Below are 10,744 nucleotides of genomic sequence, written 5' to 3' on the forward strand. Positions count from 1 at the left end.
CCCGCGGTAAAGAAAGCTGAAACAGCACCTAAGAAGAAAGTCGCTGCAAAGAGTGCCACCGCAAAAGTGGACAAGAAATAACCTGTACTGCTCAATCCTTCATCAAACGGCTATTTTCATAGTACACATTTCTTTAAAACGTTGCGCGGCATTTAGGACTTTGTCAGGTAGTAACAATTACACTAATTGAGTTTGAAAGTCACAGTAACCTCACCGGTAACTGCTCCGTGCTTTTTAGGTCGATGTATATTCTAGAAAAGGGGAGTTTGAGAGCAATTTTGAAGAAGAAAAAAAAAGGTTTTAAGTTGTTCATAGCCTAGGACGGATGCAGCAGTTTAAGTGTTTTATTTTAGCAGCTAGTTTAGCTATTCTGCACTTGGCATTGTTTGCACAATTAAATATAGCGATTGCAACAGATATTTTCATTTGAACCTATTTCGTTAATGCGTCTAATGTTTTTAAAAGATGCGTGGCTATAAAATAGCCGTTTGAGCGGATTTTGATCTACTTACTGCTGGTGTACTTGGTAACAGCCTTGGTGCCTTCGCTCACTGCGTGTTTAGCAAGTTCACCGGGAAGTAAAAGGCGCACGGCGGTTGAATTTCACGCGAAGAGATCGTAGATTTCTTATTTTGAAGGGCGAGCCGCGAAGAAGCTTCAGAAGCAATTCTTTCGAAAATGTCGTTCACGAAAGAATTCATGATGCTCATTGCTTTAGAAGAAACACCGACATCAGGGTGAACTTGCTTCAGGACGTTGTAAATGTAAATGGCATAAGACTCTCGTCTCTTTCTCTTGCGCTTCTTGTCACCAGTTCCAGCGATTTTACCACCTTTCTTACCGGCGCGCTTCTCGCCTTTTTTCGCCACCTTTGGCGCTTGTTTTCCTCCGGTTTTTTGTGCGTCTGACATTTCGACGGGCCTAACAGTAAAAATTCTTTTCGTTTGTTTTCATTGCATTGCAACTGGATTTAATTTAAGATAAAGTTGTAGCCTCCAACTTGAAAACTCTTGCGTCATATGCACTTCTATTGGTTCTTAAAAGATTAAGTTGTTTGAGCATCGTTTATTTCTTTTTTACTATTGGTTAAAAAAAGGTTGACTTTGAGACCACTCTATTTTGATAAGAATAGCAAACTTTTTGCTGTTTAAAATAAAAAAAAGGCGCACGAGATCTCTGGTCCGTCTGTCTGTCTCTGCTTGTGTTAGAAAATAAAATGTCAGGACGTGGAAAAGGAGGAAAAGCTAAGGCCAAGGCAAAAACTCGATCTTTTAGAGCGGGTCTTCAGTTTCCTGTTGGTCGCGTTCACCGATTTTTGCGCAAAGGGCATTACGCCAATCGCATCGGTTCAGGCGCACCGGTCTACTTAGCTGCAGTTTTGGAATACCTCTCCGCCGAAATCTTAGAGTTAGCTGGTAATGCTGCACGCGATAACAAAAAAGCCAGGATCATTCCTCGTCACTTACAGCTAGCTGTTCGCAACGACGAAGAGTTAAACAAGTTGTTGTCAGGTGTTACAATTGCGAGCGGCGGTGTGTTGCCAAACATTCAAGCTGTGTTGCTTCCCAAAAAGAACGAGAAGGTTCCAAAGCCAGCAGCCCAGTAAACGGCGGTATAAACAACACAAAAGGCTATTTTCATAGCCACACATCCGTTAAAAATTATTGTTAAGGCGTTAGAAACTTTAAATTTTAAATTAAAGCCGTACACTATTGCCTACGACCATACCACGGTGAATACACCCGTTCTCGTCCGATCACGGAAGTTAAGCATCGTCGGGCCAGGGTAGTACTTGGATGGGTGACCGCCTGGGAACTCCTGGTGCCGTAGGCTTTTGCAACCGTTTACGAAAAAAAAAAAAAAAAGTCGCCAAAGGGGACTCCCTTTTCTTTACAAAATCTGCTTTTTCAGTTGACTCTAAGATACACAGAACTCATCCCCTGCAAAAGAATATGCATAAACACGGCCCTGCCTGGGTGGTGTCGATTGAAAGGGGAGCGACTGGTCGAAAGGTGTGTGAGGGCGCTTCTTCCGTCTCCGCATCTCTGAGGGAAAGAAAATGGCGCTCTTTTTCCTCGCACAAAAGCCAGAAAGCTAGTTTTGATGCTGAACAACAAGGGCAACGGTTAAAGGGACTATAGCCACCATAGTCAACGAGGGCCCAGGGGAAGTTTTCTTAAGGGGCCCTCGTTGTGATCAATTACATACCCAGGACCAATAGAAGTGTGCTCTAGTCATTAAAAATTAAAAACGAAAGTTAATGAAATCTTTTAAAAGTCAAAACTATTTAAATCTTTTAAAAAAATGATTTTTAAAATATCGTTTGTAGATACACGGGGATACCCGGGAATCTTCCCCGTCCTCTCGGCGGCCATGAAAGAAACCCTCGCAAGTCTAAAGTTGCACGATGTCAATGTTCCCTAGTTTTGTCGAAATGACGAAAAGACTGCAAAACTAGCTTTGAAGAGCAAAAATTTGTAAGATTCGTCAATCGTCGTTACGTATCTCTGGCAACGTTGCGTATTGACGTGTCAACTTGCCAAAATGTTTCGGTCGTTGTCGTTTCTTTCTAAGATCAACACGTAGGAATCAGAGCTGTTTTCATGAAAATAATGAACGGTAGTAAAAGAATGCATTTCACCGCACCAGAATCCAATATGCGATATGCATAAATGGTTGACAATTGTTGTTACTGTTGCTGCTGCTGTTGTTGTTACTATTGTTACTGTTAGATCGTTATTGCTAATGCTTATTTTTTTGTGGTCGTTGCTATTGTCAGTATTACTATTATCGTTAGTTTATCGATGCTATCGTTAATTTTTGTTATTGTCGTTATTGTTATCTTCATCGTTGTCATTATTTTCGTTGTCACTATTGATATCGATTTTCTTATTGCTACTGTTTGTTATTTTAACTATTATTATCGTCATTGTTTTTTATTACAGCGACTCGTTTTCACTGTTGTGACTGTCACATTTTGTTCCGCCGTCGAGTGATTTCCGGGATTGTAACCGGTCGATCACGCTTGCTGGTTGTCACGTTGAAACGATTCTCGTCGCTCCTATGCTTATTTGGTTGCCTCTTTGCGATTCTTAGATTTTTATTGATTTTGTACAAAAAAAAAAAAAAACAAAAAAAAAAAAACAACAACTTTTGAAATAAATAAAATTTATTTGCACTTATAGCAGACTTTGTATGCGCCTCTCAAAATATGCAGTAGACTCTTAGGGGTGAGAGGAGAGGTTTTTTTTTTAAGTCGTTAGAGGAGGGGGCGAGCGCGAACGCAGGCCCCCACTACCAGAAATTGTACGGTCGAGTTACCGACGTTAGCGGTAATCGCAGGGGTCAGCCCAGGCGAAGTGCAATGCAAGAGCCTCACCCTGGAAGAAGCCCCATGTTGATCAGGTTTACTTCCCCGTCAGGTAAGTATGCTTTTCCCGTTGTGTGGGCAGCCTCGGACGTGCCCCAATCTTCTCAATTGTGGGTTTTCGATTGCACACCGCATCGTCCCGTTTGTTTGCTTTTTTTTTTTCCTTCTCTATAGTATGGGCCGCGCTCAGCAGTAGTGCAACGCCGAGGCAACCCGCGGTCAGGGCGAGGTAAACCTACGATCCCTTGACCAAATGCCAAAAATCAGATTAATATATGAGCCGGACTATGCCGGCGTACCAGATATTAAACTGATAAGAAAAGATACTACACTTGATCTTAGCCATTAGGCCGAGAAGCGATACTTTTTGCAACGACTTTGTCCCGGCTCCCTCCCTCTCAACGAAAAAACTTGTGGACATTTGAATGATCAAGTCGATGGGTAACTTTAAGTTTCAACGATGAAAACATGGCTTTCTTGTACTGCATCAATTTCACTCTAAAACATTTGGGCTTTTTTTCAAAAATAACCCAGCTTCTTTCAAAAATAACAAGCTTCTTTCAAAAATAACCCAATTAACCAAAACATAAAAAACGTTTAAAGGCTTTTAAATTTAACGCTGGGCAGCAGATGTGATCAAAGGCCAAGTTGAACAACTGAAAATCAACTCTGTATATGAGCGTCCGACAGATTTCTCTGTCAAAAAGCATTTTGAGAACCTCTGTATTTAAATGTTCTTTTCAACTGTTGTAATGACAGTACTTTAATTCATCACCAGGGTCGCCAAGAAACAGCAGAGTTTAGGAGGACTTGCTTGTCATTAGCCTCGATCCTTTCCCAAGTAGTAATTCCTCACAAAGTCTAAAAAAACAAGCTTGAAAGTTTAAAAATTGGGATGGTGCAAATTAAGTTAAGAATTTAAACTGAGTAGCAAGAAAATATTTTTCAGATACTTTAGTTATTGCAAGAAATGAACACTTTAAATGTTTACTGACAAAAAGGTAAAACAATTTTAAAAAGTGACCTAAAACATCCACTGACAAAATATCAAATGACAAATGGAAAATGAAAAAATTTATGACACTAAACCGACACAGCATTAGGTTAGCAAAGGTAAAGCATACATACCTTGCACACTGTATCTGCATTTTTCCAATCACAAACTCGCAGAGCGTGGTAAAAGTTAATGAGACCTGGAACAATAAGCAAAGTATTTTTTTTAAATATTACATTTTTTAACATATTACCTAACCTAAATTAAGCCTGCAAATGTATTTGCGTACAAATTAGAAGCTCAGGATTGATGGAGAATAAACTTAAAAATATAATTCCCAAGTCAGTTAAAAGGATGTTTACTTGTTGGCTAAAGGTCAACTTTTTCAAACTATCACTTTTAAAAAATGGTTCTGGTAAACTATCGAAGAAACATGACTTACCTTTTTCTTGAAACTTTAACTGCTTCAATATTATATGCTCTGCTAACCTAACTTAACCCTTAACCTTGCCCCAGGACAACACTCAAAATTCTCTTTCAATAACTTATTTTCAATAATCAGACTTGCTACCTGAGGCTGAGTTAACTTTAGCAGTAACTCTATAAAACATAATGTGAGAAAGCCAAACAAAAGGTTCAGTTCAAAATGTAATGAGTATGTAATTTTTTTAAAATTTTATCGCATATCTTTAATCGAATTAAAGGGATCATTCCAAAGAAGCTATAGATTGTCCAGTGAAAAGCATACCTAATTAAGCATTACTTTATTGGGGTTGTGTCAGTATAACTGTAAATGAAACAAAGCTATGAACAAACTAAAGAAATAGGTAAAAGTCTTAGAAAGATCCTATTTCTGTTTCACTCACCAATAAAATCAAGAAGAATTTCCCACTTCTTATTCATTGAGTGGGATGCTCTAAAGAGTATTGCAACTTGCATTCTGGATAATCCAGGAACTCAGAACAAACTCTGTAACTGCACTCATGAAAGTCTTTTGTGACTACTCCTTCATAAAGTTGATGCTTCTAAAAATGAAAATTTATTTTTGAAAGGATTTTTTCATCAGAAACTATTCTTAAGTATTTGAAGACTTGAAAAAGTAAAGTGGGCACAACAATAGGGGTTAAACTGCTTCAAATTTTAAAACACAAACACCAAAATAAGGTGAAAAGATTGAAAATAAAATAGCACAGTACTTTTTATTACCTTAAAGCATTCTTGAAAAATCGTTAAAAAAACTGTGTGAACTCCTCTAAACTTGTCACTTGTCTTGGTTTTGGCATCAGCTACTGTATGAGAAGATAAAACAGGATTTAATTTGTTTAGTTTCCCTTTTTTTATTTTCTTTTTTTTTTTCGAAACAAGCTAAAAGCACCTTTTCTGCTCTTGACGCTACGCCAACACCAAAAATTTCAGTAGGACTGCGCGTAACCACTGCACCGTTGTTAAACTCAATGATATGCACTTTACCGCAAAATTAACGCACCACTTATAAATTCCGACTTATTTTGAAAAATATTACGTATTTCCCGGATTTATCAAATACAAAGTCGATAATAATGTTTATTGTGACGTCATTTGTAGGCTTTATTCCGTTTTAGTTTCCAAATTGTAGCAGCTTTTCATAAGCAGCACGTTTTGCTGTAACTAAACCTCACTTTTAAAAGAAAAGTATGTATAAAGTTAGTATGAACAGATGTGTTGCTCAATGATAACTGTCATTTGAGCAACACGTCTGTTCTGACTTCTCAACGATACATAAGCTGACATTTTAAAACCTTTTTTGGTACCTCTTGCATCGTTCATGGGAGATGGATTCCTTCTTATGTAAGATAATGCTAGACCACATACGGCGCATGTTGTTACTGAATACTTACAAAATGCTACTATTCAAGTTTTGGAGTGGCCGGCTTGCAGTCCAGATATGAACCCAATAGAGCATCTTTGGGGCATAATGGCACGCTGTGTTAGAAGTCAACATCCACCACCTAGACGAGTTGCGACAAAGTCTTATCCGCGTATGTGAAGATATCCTTCAAGAAACGATTACACCTCTAATTAAAAGAAATCCACGGTGCTGTCTGGCTGCAACAACATCAAGATGTGGCAACACTAGATATTGATAAGTCAAAAATGTTACATTTTAAGCTGTATTAGTGTGCATAACAACAATAATCATCTTAGTTTATTTTGTTACTTACCTTAATTTTATTACTTACCATATTTCTAGTTTTAGTTTGTTTTTCTTTCTTTTCTTTTCTTTTCTCACCATCCTCAAAGTCGCTTTTATTATTATCATCGAAATAACTGTGTTCATGTGTTCTATTCTTAACACGTTTGTCAAAATATATGACCACAATTAAAATAAATCGAAATGTATGTGGTGCGTTAATTTTGCGGTTAAGTGTATATTAACTAGATATTTAACTCGCGCTTTCGCAGTGAAGCATATTTTTTTGCCAAGCAAGTTTTTTTTTGCCAGCCAGAATCATAAAAACATCGATTAAAACAAACGAATTATTGTCAGTTTAAATAAAGAGGCTACCGGCTTTAAAAACTTAAAAAACTTGCTTCACAATTTCTTACGAAATTTATTTGAAGTTTTACATCTAGTTAGTATAAATATCATTGGTTTAGCTAAGAGCATAGTAACGGTTTCTGCTTACTCGCGCAGCCTAGTAAGATGGGTGCACCGCGGACGCTCAGTTGCGAATTCTTTCTTTTTTTTTTTTATCATTCCCCTTCCCGAAACCCCGAAATGAACGAAATGCGATTGGCAAGTATTTGATGCATACCTTAATACACAGTGACTAAATTGTAGTATGTGTTTTTTCCGTGCCGAAACTCTGGTCGGAAGACAGTGCATCTTTTTAGATATTTTAGAGCTTGTGGGTTATCACTAGTACCCAAGCCTTTTTATGAGTCATTAAAAAAAAATTTACAAACAAAACTGTATTCTTCTTCTTCTTTTTTTTTCCGATTGTGATCAGATTATGATTTGTACTGACGATATTACACTGTGTCTACTTCCTCGGTCTTATTTTCTTACAAACATTAACAACATTTGTAGTTTCGTAACTATCCCATTGACCCTTTCATGCACCAATTATTTTTCCATAACTAACATAATCCATAAAAAATCATCTACAAAATGACAGCGGTACTATTAACTGTTTTAATTAGACTTTTTCTACACCTTGATACATTTTGATAGCTTTACAGAACGTCAGTTTTCTTTACCCGTTGATGTAACAATTTTGCTGACAACATTTGAATACTTTGAACACTTTGCCAACGCATTAAATATTCTTGCAGTCGTACTATCTTGCGTGTTTGTGATCCCCACCACTATTGAGTTTGCGTGGCAGCATAGGTATAGCGACAATCGACTAATGGATTTTTAGAAGCCAGCGTTGCTCATACACTTTCAAAAGTAGAACTGCTCTCACTAAGATTAGTCGCGCTGGTGCTATTTCATGCGCTCCAGTTAAAAAGGAGCGCCAAGCTACCGGTTGCTAAAAAACCCGCGGTAAAGAAAGCTGAAACAGCACCTAAGAAGAAAGTCGCTGCAAAGAGTGCCACCGCAAAAGTGGACAAGAAATAACCTGTACTGCTCAATCCTTCATCAAACGGCTATTTTCATAGGTACACATTTCTTTAAAACGTTGCGCGGCATTTAGGACTTTGTCAGGTAGTAACAATTACACTAATTGAGTTTGAAAGTCACAGTAACCTCACCGGTAACTGCTCCGTGCTTTTTAGGTCGATGTATATTCTAGAAAAGGGGAGTTTGAGAGCAATTTTGAAGAAGAAAAAAAAAGGTTTTAAGTTGTTCATAGCCTAGGACGGATGCAGCAGTTTAAGTGTTTTATTTTAGCAGCTAGTTTAGCTATTCTGCACTTGGCATTGTTTGCACAATTAAATATAGCGATTGCAACAGATATTTTCATTTGAACCTATTTCGTTAATGCGTCTAATGTTTTTAAAAGATGCGTGGCTATAAAAATAGCCGTTTGAGCGGATTTTGATCTACTTACTGCTGGTGTACTTGGTAACAGCCTTGGTGCCTTCGCTCACTGCGTGTTTAGCAAGTTCACCGGGAAGTAAAAGGCGCACGGCGGTTTGAATTTCACGCGAAGAGATCGTAGATTTCTTATTTTGAAGGGCGAGCCGCGAAGCTTCAGAAGCAATTCTTTCGAAAATGTCGTTCACGAAAGAATTCATGATGCTCATTGCTTTAGAAGAAACACCGACATCAGGGTGAACTTGCTTCAGGACGTTGTAAATGTAAATGGCATAAGACTCTCGTCTCTTTCTCTTGCGCTTCTTGTCACCAGTTCCAGCGATTTTACCACCTTTCTTACCGGCGCGCTTCTCGCCTTTTTTCGCCACCTTTGGCGCTTGTTTTCCTCCGGTTTTTTGTGCGTCTGACATTTCGACGGGCCTAACAGTAAAAATTCTTTTCGTTTGTTTTCATTGCATTGCAACTGGATTTAATTTAAGATAAAGTTGTAGCCTCCAACTTGAAAACTCTTGCGTCATATGCACTTCTATTGGTTCTTAAAAGATTAAGTTGTTTGAGCATCGTTTATTTCTTTTTTACTATTGGTTAAAAAAAGGTTGACTTTGAGACCACTCTATTTTGATAAGAATAGCAAACTTTTTGCTGTTTAAAATAAAAAAAAGGCGCACGAGATCTCTGGTCCGTCTGTCTGTCTCTGCTTGTGTTAGAAAATAAAATGTCAGGACGTGAAAAGGAGGAAAAGCTAAGGCCAAGGCAAAAACTCGATCTTTTAGAGCGGGTCTTCAGTTTCCTGTTGGTCGCGTTCACCGATTTTTGCGCAAAGGGCATTACGCCAATCGCATCGGTTCAGGCGCACCGGTCTACTTAGCTGCAGTTTTGGAATACCTCTCCGCCGAAATCTTAGAGTTAGCTGGTAATGCTGCACGCGATAACAAAAAAGCCAGGATCATTCCTCGTCACTTACAGCTAGCTGTTCGCAACGACGAAGAGTTAAACAAGTTGTTGTCAGGTGTTACAATTGCGAGCGGCGGTGTGTTGCCAAACATTCAAGCTGTGTTGCTTCCCAAAAAGAACGAGAAGGTTCCAAAGCCAGCAGCCCAGTAAACGGCGGTATAAACAACACAAAAGGCTATTTTCATAGCCACACATCCGTTAAAAATTATTGTTAAGGCGTTAGAAACTTTAAATTTTAAATTAAAGCCGTACACTATTGCCTACGACCATACCACGGTGAATACACCCGTTCTCGTCCGATCACGGAAGTTAAGCATCGTCGGGCCAGGGTAGTACTTGGATGGGTGACCGCCTGGAACTCCTGGTGCCGTAGGCTTTTGCAACCGTTTACGAAAAAAAAAAAAAAAAGTCGCCAAAGGGGACTCCCTTTTCTTTACAAAATCTGCTTTTTCAGTTGACTCTAAGATACACAGAACTCATCCCCTGCAAAAGAATATGCATAAACACGGCCCTGCCTGGGTGGTGTCGATTGAAAGGGGAGCGACTGGTCGAAAGGTGTGTGAGGGCGCTTCTTCCGTCTCCGCATCTCTGAGGGAAAGAAAATGGCGCTCTTTTTCCTCGCACAAAAGCCAGAAAGCTAGTTTTGATGCTGAACAACAAGGGCAACGGTTAAAGGGACTATAGCCACCATAGTCAACGAGGGCCCAGGGGAAGTTTTCTTAAGGGGCCCTCGTTGTGATCAATTACATACCCAGGACCAATAGAAGTGTGCTCTAGTCATTAAAAATTAAAAACGAAAGTTAATGAAATCTTTTAAAAGTCAAAACTATTTAAATCTTTTAAAAAAATGATTTTTAAAATATCGTTTGTAGATACACGGGGATACCCGGGAATCTTCCCCGTCCTCTCGGCGGCCATGAAAGAAACCCTCGCAAGTCTAAAGTTGCACGATGTCAATGTTCCCTAGTTTTGTCGAAATGACGAAAAGACTGCAAAACTAGCTTTGAAGAGCAAAAATTTGTAAGATTCGTCAATCGTCGTTACGTATCTCTGGCAACGTTGCGTATTGACGTGTCAACTTGCCAAAATGTTTCGGTCGTTGTCGTTTCTTTCTAAGATCAACACGTAGGAATCAGAGCTGTTTTCATGAAAATAATGAACGGTAGTAAAAGAATGCATTTCACCGCACCAGAATCCAATATGCGATATGCATAAATGGTTGACAATTGTTGTTACTGTTGCTGCTGCTGTTGTTGTTACTATTGTTACTGTTAGATCGTTATTGCTAATGCTTATTTTTTTGTGGTCGTTGCTATTGTCAGTATTACTATTATCGTTAGTTTATCGATGCTATCGTTAATTTTTGTTATTGTCGTTATTGTTATCTTCATCGTTGTCATTA

At 38.7% G+C, this 10,744-nt stretch overlaps 1 protein-coding gene, 1 long non-coding RNA gene, 4 other non-coding genes and 1 pseudogene across 6 annotated transcripts; 3 read left to right on the plus strand and 4 right to left on the minus strand.

Moving 5' to 3' along the window:
* The first annotated feature begins 1,216 nt into the window (after positions 1 to 1,216).
* Positions 1,217 to 1,606, plus strand: LOC149876136 (histone H2A, orphon). Its single transcript, XM_090075660.1, has one exon. It carries the CDS (start codon positions 1,217 to 1,219, stop codon positions 1,604 to 1,606), a length of 390 nt encoding a protein of 129 aa, XP_089931786.1.
* A 108-nt stretch (positions 1,607 to 1,714) lies between these two features.
* LOC149876137 (5S ribosomal RNA) lies at positions 1,715 to 1,833 on the plus strand. The gene has a single exon (XR_016448889.1). It is a non-coding gene; the product is annotated as a 5S ribosomal RNA (ribosomal RNA).
* Positions 1,834 to 3,266: 1,433 nt separating this feature from the next.
* Positions 3,267 to 3,430, minus strand: LOC149876138 (U1 spliceosomal RNA). Its single transcript, XR_016448899.1, has one exon. It is a non-coding gene; the product is annotated as a U1 spliceosomal RNA (small nuclear RNA).
* Positions 3,431 to 3,540: 110 nt separating this feature from the next.
* LOC149876139 (U2 spliceosomal RNA) lies at positions 3,541 to 3,732 on the minus strand. Its single transcript, XR_016448868.1, has one exon. It is a non-coding gene; the product is annotated as a U2 spliceosomal RNA (small nuclear RNA).
* A 399-nt stretch (positions 3,733 to 4,131) lies between these two features.
* Positions 4,132 to 5,790, minus strand: LOC149876140 (uncharacterized). The gene is made up of 4 exons (XR_016448850.1): positions 5,571 to 5,790; positions 5,231 to 5,389; positions 4,499 to 4,563; positions 4,132 to 4,231 (listed from the first exon to the last, which is right to left on the minus strand). It is a non-coding gene; the product is annotated as an uncharacterized LOC149876140 (long non-coding RNA).
* Positions 5,791 to 8,393: 2,603 nt separating this feature from the next.
* Positions 8,394 to 8,798, minus strand: LOC149876141 (late histone H2B.L4 pseudogene; annotated as a pseudogene).
* An 802-nt stretch (positions 8,799 to 9,600) lies between these two features.
* On the plus strand, positions 9,601 to 9,718 carry LOC149876142 (5S ribosomal RNA). Its single transcript, XR_016448909.1, has one exon. It is a non-coding gene; the product is annotated as a 5S ribosomal RNA (ribosomal RNA).
* The last annotated feature ends 1,026 nt before the right edge of the window (positions 9,719 to 10,744 follow it).

This window comes from Hydra viridissima, unplaced genomic scaffold, assembly GCF_058129835.1.
Source record: "Hydra viridissima isolate aposymbiotic clone 2 unplaced genomic scaffold, HvirCarnegie_v1 scaffold_29, whole genome shotgun sequence".
Classification (NCBI taxonomy): domain Eukaryota; kingdom Metazoa; phylum Cnidaria; class Hydrozoa; order Anthoathecata; family Hydridae; genus Hydra; species Hydra viridissima.